Source organism: Equus caballus, chromosome 5 (assembly GCF_041296265.1).
Source record: "Equus caballus isolate H_3958 breed thoroughbred chromosome 5, TB-T2T, whole genome shotgun sequence".
NCBI classification, from domain to species: Eukaryota; Metazoa; Chordata; class Mammalia; order Perissodactyla; family Equidae; genus Equus; species Equus caballus.
The window spans coordinates 83,978,094-83,998,174 of NC_091688.1; the positions used below are offsets into that span (position 1 = coordinate 83,978,094).

The following is a 20,081-nucleotide window of genomic DNA, read 5'->3' on the forward strand; positions in this document are numbered from 1 at the left end:
TCATCTGTTTAGTGACAGGCACTGAGCTGGGTACCAGGAGTTTAAAAATGACCAAAGTACAGTCCAGCTCCTCCCTTCAAGGAGCTCACAGACATTGTGCTACAGGACTGGGAAAGAGGAGTGAACAAGACAGACATAGCTCTGCCCCCCAGGAGCCTACCTCCAGCAGGAATGGCAAGTTATAAATGAGTGGGAGTATCATCTGAATTAGCAGGTATCTTCACATAGGGTCTATAAAGCTTTTCTCTGATACCAAAACTTTATCACTTTCATTTGAGTATTATTCCCTCTTAGTTCACCAGGAATCCTCAAAGATTTCTAGTTTCCCTGGTAACTAGGCACATGGTTGTGTCATTTACTAAGAGGGGGAACACAAATGCAGAAACAAGTTATATGGAAAGACTAGTTACAGATCCAATAAATGAGGGTTTGAGGCCCCAGCAGGATGTCCATAGGGAAAGTTTAAGAGCCAGGTGGAGGTCCAGTCCACAGCTTGGGGGGACAGATGGGGGTTGGAAACCCAGATTTAGGAGTCACAAGCATAAGGTAGTTAATGCCATGGAAAGAGATGGCTGATTTGCTTTGTAACACCCTCTACAAGATGTTAGTATTGCTGAAAGAAGGTATATGTTGGGAAACACCAACGTTTAAGGGTCATACAGAGAAAACAGGCATCGAAGGAGGCTGACAGAAGCCAGAGTTTGGAGGACCCCCCAGAGTGGTGGGATGCAATCCAAGAGCAGTTTCATCAAAGAGAGGTTGTTCGGAGCGCGCTAGATTGAGGTCAAGCAGGAGAGGATTCAGTTTGTGACTTGATGAGTCCACGGCCCGTAGACGTCTTCCATGACGACCCAGGGAAGCACACTGAAAGTAATTTTTATTTTGAAGAGGAGATGCCTAGTCTTTCTGGGCAAGAGCTTAAGTGAGGCGGCAGCGAAAAGACAAAATCCTTAGCTCCTCTGTGCCTTTAATAAATTCTTATTGAACGCTGAAAGTTTGGTTGGGACCACTGGCTCAGGATCTCTCTCACCTCAGGGTTCCTCAGGAACGAGCAAAAGAAGCCGCAGCCTGGGGATGGGCGCGGCCCCGCCTCCAGCCTCTATCCCTCCGCGGGGGAGCGGAATCTCGGCACAGCCGCCAGGGGGCGCAAGCCCCTAGCGCATCTGCGAGCCTGGGGGCGGGGCCAACGGCGGGGCGGGCCCTGGAGCAGCTTCCGGCTTCCGGCGGAGCGTTTGGTCGTCGCGCGCAGCCGTCATGGCAGCGGAGGAGAAGGACCCGTTGAGCTATTTCGCGGCTTACGGGAGCAGCAGCTCAGGCTCCTCGGACGAGGAGGATAACAGCGAGCCAGAGGAGACGAGTCGCAGGGCCCCGGATCCCGCGAAGTCGGCGAGCGGCTGTGGGAACCAGGCGGAGAAGCGCCTGCCGGGACCCGACGAGCTGTTCCGGAGCGTGACTCGCCCGGCCTTTCTCTACAATCCGCTCAACAAACAGATCGACTGGGAGAGGCACGTCGTCAAGGCGCCGGAGGAGGTGAGGTCCCCGACCCCGGTTCCCTATCTCGGTCCCGGCCTCCGCCCCCCCTTCCCGAGCCCCCTCCTGGGGGACCGGCTGTCCATTCCCCCACACGCAGTCACCCCCTGCGGGATGCCGCGCCGCCCCTCCCACCCCCAGCCCTGGGGAGCCCTAGCCCCCACCCCAGCCTGGGGGGTGTCAGACCGACCCGCAGCCCCCGCCCCCTTGTGAGGAGACCCCATCCTCCGCGCTCGGTGCCCCGACCCCGCGCTGCGAGGACTAACGGTGGTGACTCCCCGCCCCACCCCGCTGCAGCTTCTCCCCGAGACCCCTTCCCTTTGACGCCGAAGTGCCTGCGGTGCTGCCTCCAAGACAGTGTCTGCTGCAACCTCCTGAAGGGGTCAGCCTTGGCGTAGTATCTCTGAGACTGGATGCTTCTTTGGTAACTAAAAGTTATTAGCTTTCTTCGTATAGGGAACCCTTTGGCTTTTCACTTAACAGTATTGTGATTTTTTGATGGAAAAATGTGTCTTTAAACCTTAAAAAAAAAAAAAAATCAGCCTGAACAATAAGCAAACGGCAGGGAGGTGCATGTGCCCATACAGATTATAGGAACCTCGGTTCGTCACAGTGCTTCTCAATGTGTTTGCTTAACAGCCTCCAAAGGAATTCAAAATATGGAAGTCAAACTATGTACCACCTCCGGAGACCTACACTACCGAGAAGAAACCTCCGCCTCCAGAGCTGGATATGGCAATAAAATGGTCTAACATATATGAGGACAATGGTGACGATGCCCCACAGAATGCTAAGAAAGCTAGGCTTCTACCGGAAGGGGAGGAGACGGTGGAATCCGGTAAGGAGAGTCCGACCTCGGCGGTAATACCTTTCAGTCCCTTTGATGGGTTTAAAAGGAACGAGATATTTAATGAATGAATTTAAATCTAGCAAGTTAACAAACTTATTTTGATGGTCTTTAGATACTTTCTGGTGTGTTTTTGAGAAAGATTGTATATATTTGGCTTTAAAGTGAAGGCTAATATCTCAACCAGTAGCATTTGCTATCTTTTAGAGAAAGATCGTAAATTATTCAGGCTTTAAAGTGAAATCGTCGGTATCTCAACCAGTAGTATATGTGATTTATGATGCTTTGTTATTAGAACAACAGGAGTTAATTCACAGCTTCTTGGGATTGCAGCTGTAAAGTGCTGAAGGCTTCATTTTATAATAAAACAGTGTGCTTTAGAGCTAAAATTAGTGTGACAAAATGAATTTGAGTATTATTACATAGTAATAGGAAGAGGATGACTTAGTTGTCATGTTCATAATATTGTAATTTCCTCTCTTACTTGGACTGTAAGTAATCGCAGTGTCTCTACCTCCACACTTTTAGCCCCCACCCCCAGTTCCGCTTCACACTGCAGCTAGTGTTCACTCTCTAAAAGTCATGTCTACTCAAAACCCTTCACCAACAGGGTAGAGTCTAAGCCTTCTGTGATGGGCCCTACCACCCTCATTTCGCATGGCCCTCTTTCCAGCACTTTAAGATCTTGGAATTCAGAAGTGAGTAGGCCATGCTATTTTATGGTTCCGTGCATTTCAGTATATGTTGCAGCTTAGTCTGGAATATTCTCCCTTCCCTTTTGGCTGTCAAACTCATTCATCTTTCAATATCCAACTCGGAAGAAAAGAAAATCTAAGATGTGACCTCCCTCTGATGAATTATTTGCTCCTCCTTACCTTGTATGTGCTAATGCTGTTGATTGCACTTACCACCTTTAATGGGATTATTCATAAGTGTATGAGTTCCTTAAACAGCAAGGTCCAGGTCTTATTTAAGATTGTATCACAGTTTGTAGTACGTTGTATGTATTCAGTGGATAATTGTTGAATTGAACTATGTATTTTGGACTATCATTTTTATAAAAGTGTGTACCATTTTTGTTACACAGATTTCTGATCTTGTCATAATATAAGGGCTACTTACTTACCTCCCTTTACAACCATGGAGAGAGTTTTGTTTTAAGAGAAAGAGTAACTCACTGGTAGGAGTTCTTATTCCAGTTTTGGTTTTTCTGTTTATTTCACTGGTTTCCCAATGTGGATTAGAAGTCAGTAAGGAAGGCCTAACTTCAGTAAATGACTTCTTTTTGGAGACGCCAAATGAAGTAGTCATTTATATTACCTCAAATTGTATAGTATTTGATATAATTAATAAAAATACTTTGTATAAATAATCCTTAAACCTTATGACACATTGTGAAACCAGACAGGGAACTGTGGAAATGAGAGCTTGTGTGGCTTGTCCAAGCTCACAAAACTAGAAAATGCCAAGCTGTAAAATAGGTACTTTCACACAAGTTTTTTATTTAGCAACTGACTACAGAAGTGGTACATGATTCATTATTACTATTTTACAGATAAGAAAACAATCTCGGATTAAAGAATTCGCCCAAAAAAATTCACCCAGCTAGAAGAGGCAGAATAGGCATTCAAATTCAGGTCTTTAAGCCGAAGTGATACCTTATTAAACTGGGGTAGTCTCTTAATGTTTTCCAGACTAGAGTAATTGAGAAGTAGCTGTCCTGAGGGGAGAATGGCAGTAAGGGCACTAGAGTTGATGCTCAGACTAGGCTGCCATAGGCTGCTGCTCTTCTGTCTGTCCCTGTGTGGAAAAGGCTGGGATTATATACCAGGACAAACAAGTGGAGAGAATTCTCTTTTTTCCAGCTTGCCTAGTGAGTTCAATTACACGGAGTTCCAAATATGTGCAAGTCACACTGCTCTTCCCATAGATAGTTTCTCTCCTTTTGATCATTTGATAGTTCTCCATCAGCAAGTGAATGTAGACAGTATCAAAAAACAAAAGGACCCAATGCTGAACCAGGTTAAAGCTGGATCATAAAATTAAAAGAATTCTGGAATCTTCAATTTTGACTTTAATGTTGATTATTGAACATAACTGTCTTCTTTTTGTAATAAGTACCTCCTTTTTAGAAGTGGCTTTTACCAATTCAGATTCCCATAACATGTTCACAAAATCACTGTAAAGTCAATTTCCCCGACATCGTTTTTACTTCATTTTTTTTTTCTTTTAAGGAAGATTAGCCCTGAGCTAACTGCTGCCAGTCCTCTTTTTGCCGAGGAGGACTATCCCTGAGCTGGCATCCATGCCCCTCTTCCTCCACTTTACGTGTGGGACGCCTACCACAGCATGGCTTGCCGAACGGTGCCATGTCCGCACCCGGGATCCGAACTGGTGAACCCAAGGCCACCGGATCAGAACGTGCGAACTTAACTGCTGCTAGGCCGGCCCCATACTTCATTTTTTAAATTCATAAAGTATTTTGTATTGGAAACTCCACACTCTTTAAGTTATCTAATTTTTATATTAGATTTGTTTTTACTTTTTTCTTTCCATTTTTTCCCTTTTGGCCTTTTTTGCCAGTTAGCATCTTCCAAATATTTTAGAGGAGGAGCTGGGAAAGATTCAAAACTCGTCGTTGAGTCTTGCTACTTATCAGCACTTCTTGTTTTTTTGGTAAAATGTAGATCAGTAAGACTTAGATATTAATTGTAGCTTTATTAACATGTAATTAATCCTGAGATGCTAGCTAAAGTAGCTAATATTTCTTTAAGAATTTAGAAAGTTATGGGGCTGGCCCCGTGGCCAAGTCGTTAAGTTCGTGTGCTCCGCTACAGGCAGCCCAGTGTTTCATCAGTTCTAATCCTGGGCGTGGACATGGCACCGCTCATCTAGCTGCGCTGAGGCAGCATCCCACATGCCACAACTAGAAGGACCCACAACTAAGAATATACAACTATGTACCGGGGGGTTTTAGGGAGAAAAAGGAAAAAATAAAATCTTAAAAAAAAAAAAAGAATTTAGAAAGTTAGTTCGTATTAATAATTTAAACTTCTTTACCTTAGGTGACGTGAGTTCCATAGCAAAAAAATTGTTTGCTTACTAGTGCATGGGTAGTAAATTGGCACATCAGTAAAGTTGGTGAATGAATATTTCAGATTTTTTTCGTGCACTGTTTCTTAAGGCAATGCCTTGTTATGTCACTAGATGGCATTAGCTCTTCTGTTCAAATCACTGTTAGGAAGTTATTTTTCCAAACTCAGTGATTTGTGGTTTTATTGTTAGTACATTTTTACGTATAATAAGTGGCAAACAAGAAATGTCTCAAGATCATCTTTTTAATATGCGTTAACTGGATTTTATAGTAGAGTTAGTAATTTCAATTTTTGTATTATTGCTACTGAAAATAATCTCAGAAGTCAAGCATGGTGGTAATTAAACTCCAATTAGAAAACAAAAACCTTGGCGTATTTGAGGTATATGTGCCATATCATTTGGTTTCCAGAGCCAATATTTTTGTGTGTACATGATAAACTACTGACTAAAACTTTGGTTTGTAAACTCCTGGGGTGAGTCATTCTTCTGAATTGTATGTTATCTTCCTGTCTGCATAAATCCATAATGCTCCTTGAAATTTATGGATAACACCACCATGCTGTGTTTGAAGATGAGTGAAGGTGAATCCCCTGCTGTTGATACTAGTTATTGTCCGCATCCAACAAAGGAGATATTCTGAGTGTGGTACAGTCCACAGAAGAGAATTGAAGGCTTAAGGTTTTAAATATATTACCTCCATGAAGAGTTCATGATCTCATATCACTGGTTGCCCGATTTTTCTAATCTGGGCCCCTTTCAATGTCAAAATATTTTATAGGCCACCACATGACATTTGTTGAACTTTGAGTATCTGTTGATCAAGAAAATAAAGTCAGAAGCTACAAGGAATTCAGTAATGTGCTTAAAATAAATTTGTATTTTATAAATCATAACATCCTCTACATTTTTTTTGTCTGTATGGTATTCTTAAAATAAAGCCACTCATTTCTTGAGGGACTTGGGAATTAGCAGCTGGTCTGTGCTACCCTGCATTTTATTGCACCATCATGTAGCTGGATTTTTGTAATTGAATAAAAGGGTCCACGTTTTCAGGTTTGACGTTTTTATTAATTAGAAATTTTCTGTGGCTACAGACAGTGATAACATTTTGGGAAAGTGTAAAGGACATTGTTTTAGTGTGAGGTTCTTCTCCACTCTCGCTCCCCCAAATTCTCCATAATATGAAGAGGAGGAAGATGTCAGTTTTTCTGTTGCCATTAGAATATTTCAACCCTCCTAGGAATGGGGGTCAGCAGGAGTAGAACTAACTACATAGGACAAAAGTGAAAATAAAGTGTCAGTGAAATGTCTGTGCCTGTGAGCGCTTTTGTAACTTCAGAATATAAGGACTGGGAGAAAGGGGGGTGAGATAGGGAGGGGAGTTGTTTTGGAGGAAGAGAAAGCAGATTGAAAAGGAAAGAACAGCTGATAGCCATGTAAATGTCATGGTTAAATTAATAGTTTTTGGAAAAAAGAAAACAGAGTATGTTCCATTGTTACAAAATGTAGATTATATATTTAAATATACGCAAGATATATACCGTAGAATATTTGGGAGCAGCTTTTTCAGAAGAAATATGATTTTTTTCATTTTAAGCTACCTTAATACAGTACTGAAGGCTTACTTTATGAATTTTATGTAACACTACAATTGAAGAAAATCTTTATTTTTACTTACACTTTAAATCAGAGTTCTAAAAGTTAATCTTTGGTCTTTATCGGGAATCTTTGAAAGAAACAGTAGTTGATGAGGGTGATGATTTTGATGTGACGTCAATGAAATTTTAATACCTAATGTGTTTTTTGTTGTGTTTTCTTAAAGTTACTGATTGAAACTTTTCCTTTCCTATTTAAAGATGATGAAAAAGATGAGCATACTTCTAAAAAGCGCAAAGTAGAACCAGGAGAAACAGCAAAGAAGAAAAAATAGGAAACAAATGACAAGAATTTCTGGACTGCAAAACTTATTGAAGTGGGTTTTTTTCAGCAGATTAAGTTGGTATTGTAAATTACTGTGATCCAACATCTCCATGAAAGTACGTGTCAATTAACTATAAGTATTGCTGCAAGAACTTTCCACTGTAGAATTCATTTCTTATTTAAAACTTTCTGTATTTAAAACTGAAATGGTGACTTGTGATTGTGCAATTGACAATACTCGGAAGCATTCTTGGTATCACAGAATTGGTGACATGCTTTGAGAGTTTTGTCACATGTTGAAATGCCAATGTTCTATGAACCTTTTATAAAGGAATCTATTTTTAAAGTAAATATATTGTAATGTACTGTGAACTTGTAGGGTGCTTTTCAACAGTGTTTGTACAGTGTAAATAGATCATGGAAATAAAATTACTTATTCAATATTACTATTACAGCATAACATTAACATTTAAATATTTGTGACAAGTATGCTGTTTGCCATGTGACGTTTTAATAGTAGGTATTACCATTTTTGGAGTGCCTCCTGTGTGTTCCAGGTGCTTTGTGCATGTTGTCTCTGATCCTCAGAGAGCCTAGTAAAGCAGGTATGAGTAGCCTCATTTTGTATTAAAGAGAGATGAACTTGTCCAAGGTTACATGGCTGTGAGATATGAATTTGGGATTTAACTCAGGACACTTGAACTCCAAAATCATCGCACTGAACCCTCCCGTCCATCAATCACAATTGACTTGGCCTTTAGTAACTGTAATTGCCTCTTCCAGGTGCTCTGCTGTGGCAGTTAGTGGAGATCTTTTCCTCCCCTGGTTGTTTGTATTACTGCACTTACCATCTATGCCTTGTATTATGATTGCTCATTAAATTCCCTGTTAAATAGGTTTGCTGTAGATAAGGAATCTTCTATAAGGAGTTGCCAGATATAGCAAATAAAAATACAGGACACCCAGTTAAATTTGAATTTTAGATAAACAACAAATAATGTTTGAGTATATGCAGTATTTAGGGCGTACTTACGCTAAAAATTTGTCTTTCTGAATTTCATGTTTAACTGAGCATCTTCTATTTTATCTGGCTACTCTATTTCTACATGTTTTCTCTACCCAGTTCCTATTTTAATGCTTTGCATATAATCATACTCAAGAAAATGAACAAGAGGTAGTTGGAAGATATAATCTTTGATTTGAGTTCTACAGTCCAAAATGCAGTGCAGTTATTTGTAACATTTTGAATGATAAAAAAGGAGAGGTTGCACACTGCATCAATCTTTCCATGATTCTTATGCCTTTAAGATTCATTTCAGGACACTGCACATTTAGTGTATATGAAAAATTAAAGACATCAGTCTTTGAGTTGTAAAAAGTTCCCAATCTAATTATTTTCCCACATGCTGGAAGCCAACATTTGAAAAACTATATAAAATTTGTTTGGTTGAGAACATGGATCAAGTAGATTAAAATTTGTAAAAGTCATTAAGAGTGAGTGTGCCAGCCGTGGTGTTTTGTGGAATGAGAAAGGAACATAACAGTATGATGGCTTCCAGTCTATCTCAGACACAAAAACTAATTCTCCAGCTGCTCCTCCTCTAAGTTTACAAATACAGTCGTGCGTGGCATAATGATATTTCTGTCAAGGACAGACTGCTTATACAACAGTGGCCCCATCATAAGATTAGTACCATACAGCCAGGTGTGTAGTAGGCTATATCATCTGTGTAAGTACATTCTGTGATCACATAATGACGAAATCGCTAGCAACTCATTTCTCAGAATGTGTCCCCATCATTAAGTGACACATGACTGTATATGAATCTTGAAATTGATCAAGAAACTTGTAAGATTGAAGTCTTTGTATATGAAGAATTTGGAGGGTTTTGGAATCCTATGCTGGTAAAGCATGACCCCAGTGTGACATCAAACTAAACAAACAGTGATAATTATGAGGTTGTGATTCCTAAATCTGGAGAAATCTGTAGTCTGGATGCATGTGTTGATGGAGCAGATATCTCAGAAGTTACTGAAATATTACAAGGTTTTTAAATTAGCATGAAAGCAACCCTTATACAAGAAGTCCAGCAAGCCACTGCCTGAAACTCTTTTTAACCTCCGTTTACCATTCATTGGTTCAACTCCCAACTTAGATCAAATAGTTTATGGCAGAAAACAAAAAGCTCACTAAATCAATCACAGTGGTGCTTTGAGCCTCCTTTCTAGATGGTAACAGAAAGGGCAAACAAACATCACTTCTTTTTGGCAGGCAGGGTGTATGTTGTGTTTTAGGACAGGTAGTGGCTACACTTGGGAGATTATTAAGCAACTGCTGGAAGATGTGCACCTCTGCTAGTACAGGTCAGGCTAGTTTTAATTTAAGTGGGGAGAAGAGAATTCAGGAAGAAGGAGGCTAAATATTTTGGAGTAGTCTGACTCAGCCATTTGTATTTCGTTGGGTTTCTTTTCAAAATATGGCCAAAAAATGGAAGGGAAAAGGAACTTGCTCATGGATTGCTTAACCTTCCGCAGAAGTATCCCTGGTTGGAAAATGTACTTTCATGTCACTCTTCTACACCCATCACCACATTAGAGAATGGGTTCTTCTCTTCAGAGATGTCCTGGGAACACGTTTGTGAAACAAGTGTCCATGTGGGTACTGAAGTCAGGAGCTGTTTGGTTCAGCTAGCGAAAACCCAGTGGAGAAGAATCTTACAAAATCCATATAGATAAGAAAAATCCTGTATCCAAGTTGCTTCCTTTTTAGGGAATAAAGTCACTTGATATTTCTGATTGTTTTCTTGTCTCTAAAATAAAGAAGTTGAGCCATATCAGGCATGAATGACTTTCTTTCCTACGAGGGTAAAATTTGAGAAAAGAACTAAGCATTTGTGGGCCATATTTTAAAATTCAAAGTGTAAAGAGCTTTGTAGAGTTTTATGGAAAACATTCTGACTGGAATCAAAGAACATTACTGAGGAAATTGCTTTTTTAAAACTGCTTTTTAGCCATTAAAATACTAATATTATCTGAAATTATTTGCAAACTTGTCTTACTAATCTTAACCCTTAATGCTGTGTGATGCTTTTGAGTTCACATAGTTCAATCACATACTAATAGTTTATTTTCCAGAAACCTAATGAGGTAGGTTTTATTTCCAAATTAGAGAATGGAAAATAGGCCCCCACGACGAAGCAACATACCCATCGATAGACCATGAGTTAGCTTCAGAGCTCACGCTAGAATCTGTATCCTGTTCCATGCACAATTTATAGAGTGCTTTCTGGTGCAGAGTATTGTTTTAGGAACAAAGGATCCATCTTCATTTCAGCCAAATCACCTTTGGTAGCCGTGGGGAGGATGGATATATAGGGAAGAGGTCAAGTCAGAAAGACCCACTGCAATAGTCCAGCAGAGTGATGTGTCTGAATAAGGCATCGAAGAAAGGGCTATGAGGAACTGGCAGTGCTCGGGTGGATATAGTGGCTGAGAGATTTTCTTTTATTGCAAACTATTTTTTAATTAAAATATGAATGGACTAACTCGGGTTTGGACATGATCTACGTATAAAACATGTTACCACACAATCAAAGCCCTACAGAGAGATTTGAAAAATGTAATTATTTTTACAGGTGTCTGAATGAACGTAGCAACTCAATTCGATAAATCAAAAACTTTGACTACGTCCACAACTGGACTTGAAAATGTATTCTTGGTGGTATTTTGGATTTTAGTGTTTTGTATCCATACATAACTGCTTCCACATTTCACCCCTCCATTATCACTTAGGGCAGAGGTTCCAGACAGTCCTACAAAAAGGTGTTAAATTCCCAATGTTTTGGACTTTTCATTAAATTCTAAAGCTTTCTGTCTTCATTTCCCTCCACTTAGTTTTCCCAATGGGAAGCACTTGTATGTACAGTCTGCAGAGGAGGGACTTTTTGCTTGTTTTGTTCCTTGGCTGGAACGATGCTCGGCACATAGTAGGCACTGGATAGAACTGCTCAGGGTTGATGGTAAACCAAGTTCCTCACCCCCAGCTTGGGAGTGAGCCTCCAGAGGTTTGTGTTTTCAGTTATGGGCCAATAAATCTTGACAATTTAAACCTTAGTTTAAGTTTTCTGTCGTTTTCCATCAAACATATCCTAGTTGATGTGAAACTCTTTTTACTCTTAGCTTTCTCCCAGGGCCCCGTGGCATGCTGGTTCTGTTCTGTTTCTTCTCTCTGGCTCCTCTTCCAACGACCCTCGAATGCCCGCATAGCCTACGTTGTTCGCTTCTCATTCTCTAGCTGGTTCTTGAGGATTTCAGCCAAGTTCACAGCTACCACAGTCAGGGACACTCTGATGGCTCCCTAACTGTGTAGCTTGCCAGAAAGCTCTTGTGAAGCGGCGGATTTGTGTGAGAGTGAGGAGAGAGAACCCTCAGGATTTACTGACCAAACCCACATGATGGGAAGTGTGGCAGAGGGTTCTCTGTCCTCATCCTCACACACCTCTTAATCCAGCCCTAACGAACCATTTACAATTCCCCAGTTACGCTATTTAGTTTGATAGTTCTGTGCCTTCACTTGTACCATTTGCTTGGCCTGGCCCTTTCCATCTACTGAGTGAACTCCCTCTTATGCTCCAGGAAGCAGTTCAAGCATCCCTCCTGGATGCACCTTGTTCTGTTTATCTCTGTATCTGCACTTGGACATAGCTTTTCTCCATGTTCAGTATGAAACAGCCAACGTTTATTAACGCTTACTTTGTGCCAGGTGGTGTTCTTGGCACTTTATATGTATTAACTTATTTAATTTGATGAGGTAGGTGCTATTACTACTAGCAATAGTAGTTTTCAGGGAGAAAACTGAGGCACAGAGAGGTGAAGTGATTGGCTCAAGGTGGCAGAGCTGGGAGAGTCAGTCTGTCTGGCTCCAGGCCCAGTGTGCTTCCTCTCTGTGCTGGAGGGGAGGAAGGAGCGCCCCCACAAGCCAATAGATTGATTTATCAGTTTGTGTGTTTGATTCAAAGAATGTCTCACCCCTAGAAGGCACTCAGAATACACATTTGGAGAACTAATGAACCCCAAACCAGTTCACTAACCAGAAGCACCGCATTTGTTTAATATGCCAGAAACATCTTTCAGATAGATTAATGTAAAAGTAAAGTGAATATGTAAATGCTTTAGGAAAGTTAATGCATATTTCAATGACTTAGTAGCTTATGTATCATATTTGGAATGTTTTTCATCGAAAGCCTTAAAATAAAGCAACAGAGGTGAGGATATACCCTGCTACCTCCCAAAATATGTTTTAGCTTTTTACTTGTTTTTCAAAGTCTACATTTTTTTAAGTAATGTGAGGTAGCTCTAAGCCACAAATTTTGCCTCAAATTTCATTGCTTTTCTCTAACGTTTCAAATGAGGCTTAGATTTGACTCCGAACACCTGGGCGTGGGAAGGCCTCCAGAAGGCCTCCAGGACAGCCTTCCCAGAACATAGGAGTGTCTTCCGTGTGATCCTTGCCCCTCTTTTCTAGGCTCACAGACCAGCCTACAAAATGACAGGTTTACAGGCTGGAGTTGAAAAGTCGTTTCCTGTATGTCTGTCATATTTTGGTTTCCCAGGGTCTGGAAGTCGTCTTCCTTTCCCTGTGTTTACCATTTTCTGAAAAAGGAGAAGGTACGGAGAATTTGGTGCATATTATTCAAGTAAAGTGTAGCTCTATTCCTGGCATAATTACCTGTCTCCATTTCTAAATGGACCGAAATTCTAGCAGCCTTCCCTGGCACACTGGGGAGTTTGTGTTAACATTTTAAATTTAGAATTCCGGAGAAAAACTGCCGTGAAATACCAAAACAATCACTTCCACCTAAGGAGGTGACTTATCTGCCAGCAAAGCTATAAGCAAGCCAACTCAGAAATAACTCCTCTGAGGCTCACGTGCGAGGGGGATTTTTTTTAAGACCCTGTTGCTAGTTTTTAGTCTGAACACACATACACACACACACACACACACACACACAAACACACCCTGAGGCTTTAACAGTCAACAGAACCTTCTGCACCTCTTTTTACTCTTCTTACCATGCTCTGCTCTCAGGTCCTTCCAGTCCTCTTCTTAACTACAATACGTTGCCCAGAAGCCTTAGCAGTAAAATTTCTTCCATAACATCTGGAATCCACATGTCAAACCTGTAAGGCATCAACTCTTCATTTTTTTCCTTTTAATTTAGGCTTAATTACTTCAGGTCCAAATCCCCCCTGCCCTTGCCTCCCTCTCCATACCAAACTAATTAGGGCAATTATCTGAGCCATCCGTGGCTACAGATCTGGTAAAGCCTGTTATTGAGGTTAACAAATGAGAGGGTTAATTTCTCTAGACTGCTCCATAGTTGGGGAAGAAAGATAACAAGCTCCTATATTTGTAGGCTGCTTTTGAGTTTCCAAGCTCTTTTTTCTCTACTCCAAGCTGCCACCCAGGAGAAGGGCTTACTTCGGGGTTCCAGACTGTCTGGAACCCTGGGGTGAGTGACTTAATTCTGAACTGAAGCACTTGGAATTCACTACACATGGAAGACGCTCCCCCAGCCTTGCTGCTTGAACTGTGTAAAAAAGATTTTGGTGCCTTTTTTTAAAGAAATAGGATTGCCAGGCGCCAACTTGGAGATACTGACTTAAAACCTTAGACAGTAAGTGGCATTTTCCAGATAATTTGACCAGGGCCCTGTGTATTTTTAACTTATTTAGAACGTGCTGAATTTGTCCAGTTGCTTTGTCTAATTATGAACTGCCCAGGTTTTTCTCTTCTCTTCCACTTTTATTTCCGCTGTAACAGTAGCAAAGCTATCCTATGTTGGTCTTGCTGGGTAACTAAACCAGAGTTCCTAATTTAATCTTTCGCCCTGGAGGGGTTTTTTAGATCACACAGCCTAGTGTTGAATTTTATTTTTAAACCCAGGAGAGTTAGTTGAAGGAGAATTAGATTTTCTTAGCATGACCGTGATTTCAACTAATTTTTCCAACAGGGATTTGTGAAAATGGGATAAACAGTGATGGAGCACAGGTTTTCAATTGCCTCAGATAAGTGCCAAAAGTAAGAAAAAAATCTGTATGTTGCAGAAGTACAGAAAACAAAAACATATGCTTTCTTTACTACAAATATATTTAGCCTTTTCAAGGACAGGAACAATGTTTACATCCAAAATGCAATAACAATTAATTGTATTTAATTCACATTGTTCTTTATAATAGAATGGTTATTTTTTAAAAATTCTGATTGTGAAAATGATACATGCTCACTGTAGAAGTTCTGCAAAAAGCAAAAAGAAAATAGAAATCACTTTCATATTCTATATTTTACTTTACATTAAACATTATCAATTCCATTAAGAATTCTTCAGAACCCTAACTTTTAATTTCATTTATCTATTGGACATTAAAATTATTTCCATATTTTTCACCACTATAAATAATGCTAAGCTGAATATCTTTGTGACTAAGTATGTGGTTGTAGTATTTGATTATAGAGCTGCTTTCATGGTTAAGAATTCAAGATGGGGTCATATGTAAAGTTCACTCAGTTTGCTTGACTTACTGCTCCTGACTTCATGAAACCACATTTAAACAAGTACTTTCAGAATTTTTGGACATCTCCTTGAAGTCCTAAATGTTAAGTCCCTTGTGGGAAGCCAGCTCTTTATAACAGCAATTTGGCATTTCTAATATGTCCTCTTTTTAGCTGCTCTGAAAAACCATGTTTCTTTTTAGACTGCTCCAAAAACAGATTCCAAAAAGCTCCTCACCAGTGCTCAAATTGAGAACCTGGTTATTTTGCCTTCAGCAAAAGGATTTTGTGGCCACTATGAACTAAAGACAAATTTGGAGATGAAAAGAGGTCTTGGGGAAAAAAATAATAAGGTAGACTCACTCCTCCACCCCCGCCCCCCATTATTGACAATATTATTGCAATTAACAGAGAAAAACCTTAGGTGGAGCCAAAGGCTGCTGAAGAAATACCCACTGCACTCAGGCCGGCCAGGCCTCTGGGAGTCCCCACCGCATCTGGCTTGTCCCACTGCAGGAGGCACCAGAGCTAGCCAACTAAGAAGGGAGAGTGCCAGGGAACAGCTCCTCCTAAAAAAGAAAGAAAGAAAATGCCTCCTTATCTTGGTTTGTGGAATCGGGGAAATTCCACAGGGAGAGCTCCCAGGAAAGCATTAGCAGTGGCTTAAAAAGCAGACTCCCAAGAGAGGAGCTCCCTGGGAGAAGTACCATTAGCCTACCTCTCATCTTATCGCTTAACAACACTTAGATTGTACCTCACTGCTGGGGATGTCTTATCTTCCTAACTGGATTAGAGGCTGCTAGAGAGTCAGCAGGATCTTACATTTCTTGTGGGACAAATTTAGGGACCCAGCACAAAACAGTGAAGTGTTCAATGAGTAATTGAACAAATGAACCAACACTTAGCATCTTAGAGCAAATGAGTTTTGAGGTCTTTGCTTGTCAGCCTATTTTCAATGGAGGATTGAGCAAGCAGCCAAGGAGGGAAAGAGGACTAGTAAAGAGCAGTTTACCAATGTCCCTATTTCCCTGCGCTGGCCCCCAGGGAAGCTAACCAAGTCTAGACTCTGATTCCTGTACCTCAGTTAATCCAATTAATTAATATTAATATCCTGTTAATTAATAACCTTCAAATAATTGAGATGCTCAGCCCTTTTCAATTTTTAGAAAAAAATTTTTAAGAAAGCAACAGGGATTTTTAGTTAAAAAACAGAAAACCAGAACCGTCACTCAGGTTGGCCACTGACTAGCTATAAATCCAATCTAATCTTCTAAAGCTTCTCCATCAACATTCCCAGACATATGTTCCAAAAATCTACCAGCAGATGCTCTGAGAAAAGCGCTCCATTGACAAAGTCTAGGATTCTTGCCTGCTAGAAATTCACAGTGAACATGAGTCTTACGAAGGTTCTGAGGAGTCATTCAATAAAGAAGCCTCTTTACCTTCTTGGCCCCAGGGTCTCAAGTTTATTTGAGCACAGAACTCTTTTGAGGAACTGTTGGTAATATCTGTAGAATGAACCTGGAGACCTGCTACTCTCCACCATGTAGAATGACAATACTCAGTGGAGTTTATACCAGTAAGGGGGTGGGGTAGGAAGTTGATCGCTGATTATTCAAGGGGTCAGTTTCTTCAGTAGAGTCTATTTTCTAAAGTATTTTTCAAAATAGTTGTTGAATCAAAAGACATTTTTAAGAGAGATTCAAATATTACTATGAGATACTACTATTTTTCACCAACAGGATTAGAGAAATTCCACTTGATGACACATTCTGATAAAGCTATGGGGGCACAGCATGCTCATACAATGTGGGTAGGAGGAGAAAATGATCCAAGCCCTATGGAGAGCAATTTAGCAAAATCCACAGAAATTACAAATATATTTACTTGTTGACCCAGCAATCTTCTGGGAATTTATCCTGTAGATCTACCTGTACATACACAATATGATATACATTCAAAGTTATTTATTGAAACATTGTTTATAAAAGCAAAATATTAGAAGTAATTTAAGTGTCTTAGGGGACTGGTTAAATAACTCTGGTTTATCCACAAAATGGAATAGTATGCAGTGGAAAAAAATGAGGAGAGTAAGCTCTCCGTATAGAAATGAAAAGATATCCAGGATATATTATAAAAGGAAAAAAGGATGGGGCCAGCCCAGTGGCATAGTGGTTAAGTTCACACACTCCACTTCGGTGGCCCAGGGTTCACAGGTTTAGATCCTGGAGGTGGACCCAGCACCACTCCTTAAACCATGCTGTGGCGGCATCTCACATAAAAAAGAGGAAGATTGGCATTGTTGTTAGCTTAGCAACAATCTTCCTCAAGCAAAAAGAGGAAGATTGGCAACGGATGTTAACTCAGAGCCAATCTTCCTCATACACACACAAAAGATAAAAGGAAGTTGCAGAAGGTATATATACTGTACTACTATTTACTTTTTGTGTAAGAAAGGGAAGGATAAGAATATATATTCACCAGACAATAGAATATTATTCAGCACTAAAAGAAATGAACTATCAAGCTGTGAAAAGACATGCAACAAACTTGTGTATATTACTCACTGAAAGAAGCCAATCTGAAAAGGCTATGTACTGTATGATTCCAACTATATGACCTTCTGGAAAATGTAAAACTATGGAGACAGAAAAAAAGATCACTAGTTGCCAGGAGTTGGGGTGAGTGGGAAGGATGAATAGGTGAAACACAGAGGGTTTTTAGGGAAGTGAAACTACTCTGAGCGATACTATAATGATGGAGCCATGTCTCTATACATTTGTCCAAACCCATAGGATGTACAACACGAAGACTGACTCCTAATGTAAATTATGGACTCTGGGTGATTATGTCCTGTCAACGTATGTTCATCAGTTGTGATAAATGTCCCATGTTGGTGGGGGATATTGATAAGGGAGAGGCTGTGTGTGTGTGTGTGTATGAGGGCAGGGGGTATATGGGAAATCTCTGCACCTTCATTTGGCTGTGAACCTAAAACTACTCCAAAAAAGTCTTTTCTTTAAAAATAAGAATATATAGTTATATTTGCTTGTGTTCGTATCAAGAAATACTGTAACGACACCCAAGAAACCAATAAAAGTAGTCACCTATAAAGGGCACAGGAAGTTTAGGGTAAATAGTGACAATATTGAACTTTACATGAGCTCTGTGTTCCAGGAAAACAGTGAATGTTAAGAAATCCCTCAACTTTTTTGTGTTTCAGGAAACAGCAAAGGACGGCCCTGCTGCCTGAAATAAGACGTATCTTCACCCCCTCTTCGTGGCTCCTTTGTTTCTCTGCCCCCTTCCTCTTCTTTGAGACATCCCTCATTAACGAATGTTCTCCCTGTTGTAGTAGCCAGAATAAAATCAATCTTCTCCCTATTATAGTAACCGTTATCGGGTGCATTTTCACAACAGGCGTGGGAACAGGGGTGGGAGATTTCTCTGGGTAAACATTTTTGTATCACTTTGATTTTCAAACCATGTGGCTACATTGCCTACTTTAAAATTTTTAATTTAATTTAAAATACAAAGCAAGCAAAAGATATTTCCAATTAACTAAGGGTTAAATTGAAAGTTCCGTTAACCAGAATCCCTCAGTCCCGGCATCCTGGTTAACTACGTCAGGATACAAGTTTGTCCCACTCTTGAGGCGTCTTCTCTGCTGACTGATGAGGGTACTAGCTCACTGACACTTTCCAGGCTTTTCCTTCCTCATAAGTCCACCTGTAATGAGAGAAAGCAGAGAGAGAGGAAAAAGAGGGAATAGGCAGGAAATGGTACTGTCCTCTCACATATATTTTTTTAACCTGTGGCTGATAAAATTCCCTTCTTTGAGCCCATAATCTCTCCTCCTACTGCAGAAACAAAGGAATGACATTTTCCCTTTTCTTTACCTGCATCGTGTCTTTTGGGTCTTCTTTCTCCTGCCCCCCTCAGTTTTCTTTAGTGTCTTGGAAGCCTGAGCCTGCACGTACCTCGTGCGTGTTCTTTTCGCCCTAATTTCCGACTGGAACTTGGATGTGGCAGCCTCGCTTTGAGGACCAGCCCTAGGAGAGGGCACGACAATTCCCTGGAAGGGACCTGGATCCCTGAGTGACCGTGAGGAGCAAAGCTGCCCTGAAGACCTGGACCATTCACACTGAGACTGTTACATGAGAGAAAAAGAAACTTCTAAGCCACTATGAGGCTTAACTTTATCCTAATGAGCACAGTTTCTTTTCAAGAAGAGTTCTACCAGATAATCGCCAAGAAGCTTCCCAGCGCTAACGTATGTGAACCAAAGCCTAATTGTGCCTCTTTAAAGGGTTACAGAGGCTTTGAAGGATAGCTGTGTTTATGGAGCGTATCATTGGGCACAGCTGCAAGCCACTTGCTACTCTCTGGCCTGATGGATAAGACCTGGACTTTGGGTTCAGCCCTCATAAATTCAATTCCTGGCCCTGCTTCTCACCACCTGTGACCTTGGGCAAATTGCTTAAGCTGTCGGAGGCTCACTTGTTTATCTATAAAATTCAGATAATACTAGGAAGTATTTCACAAAGTGAGATAATTCAGAAGTTCTTGACTAAATAATAAATCCTTAACAAATTGTAGTTGTTTTATCTTTGCTGTTGTTAACGTAATTGTGATATGACCTTTACCAAGACTATAAACCCCAACTATAATACTTTTCGTATTGACAAATTTTATCCAAATTCTGATTATCTCCATTATATCATCATTTTAAAGAATTAGTGGACAGAAAGCATCATAACAGATTGAAATCACTGCAAAGAGTGAGGTGAATGGATGTGGTAGAGATGGCTACTCTTTGCCTCTGCGTGGTTCTCCTCTCTCCTGGGAACACGGGAGGGATATACATCCCAGTCCTCTTGCAATTAGGTGAGGCCTCATGACTAGTTCTTGTCAAGGGGCAGTGAGTCAAAGCACTGCATGTGATATCTAGTGCAAGCTATTTCAGAGTGGATGTGAATTCTCCCTGGTCTCTCTTCCCGTAAAGACACTGGTTGAGCTGGTAGTATCATACAATGATGGAGCCCTCATTGACCTGGGTCCTTGAGTGACTATCTGGAGCAGGTCCACTTCTCATCCTTGACTCCTGCTAACTCACCATGGACATGTGGAATGAGA

The 20,081-nt window shown here is 40.6% G+C and overlaps 1 protein-coding gene across 3 annotated transcripts; it reads left to right on the forward strand.

The window, feature by feature from the left end:
* Positions 1-836: 836 nt before the first annotated feature.
* Positions 837-19,539, forward strand: C5H1orf52 (chromosome 5 C1orf52 homolog). 3 transcript variants are annotated; one of them, XR_002808250.2, is made up of 5 exons: positions 1,209-1,530; positions 2,170-2,368; positions 7,330-7,509; positions 14,407-14,474; positions 18,169-18,329. XR_002808250.2 is itself a non-coding variant. In XM_001496581.5 (3 exons), exons 1-3 carry the CDS (start codon positions 1,255-1,257, stop codon positions 7,401-7,403), a joined length of 549 nt encoding a protein of 182 aa, XP_001496631.1. In that variant the 5' UTR covers positions 837-1,254; the 3' UTR covers positions 7,404-10,227. The 3 variants fall into 3 exon arrangements, 1 of the variants encoding a protein (XP_001496631.1); XR_290349.4 differs by lacking the exon at positions 14,407-14,474 and having other exon boundaries at positions 18,169-19,539; XM_001496581.5 differs by lacking the exons at positions 14,407-14,474; positions 18,169-18,329 and having other exon boundaries at positions 837-1,530; positions 7,330-10,227.
* Positions 19,540-20,081: the final 542 nt, after the last annotated feature.

Bases quoted from the DNA above. Each gene is read 5' to 3' on its own strand.
- C5H1orf52 (XM_001496581.5), top strand. From the start codon at position 1,255: ATGGCAGCGGAGGAGAAGGACCCGTTGAGCTATTTCGCGGCTTACGGG. The intron at 1,531-2,169 runs GTGAGGTCCCCG...TTTGCTTAACAG, and splicing joins TCGTCAAGGCGCCGGAGGAG to CCTCCAAAGGAATTCAAAAT. The intron at 2,369-7,329 runs GTAAGGAGAGTC...TCCTATTTAAAG, and splicing joins GGAGGAGACGGTGGAATCCG to ATGATGAAAAAGATGAGCAT.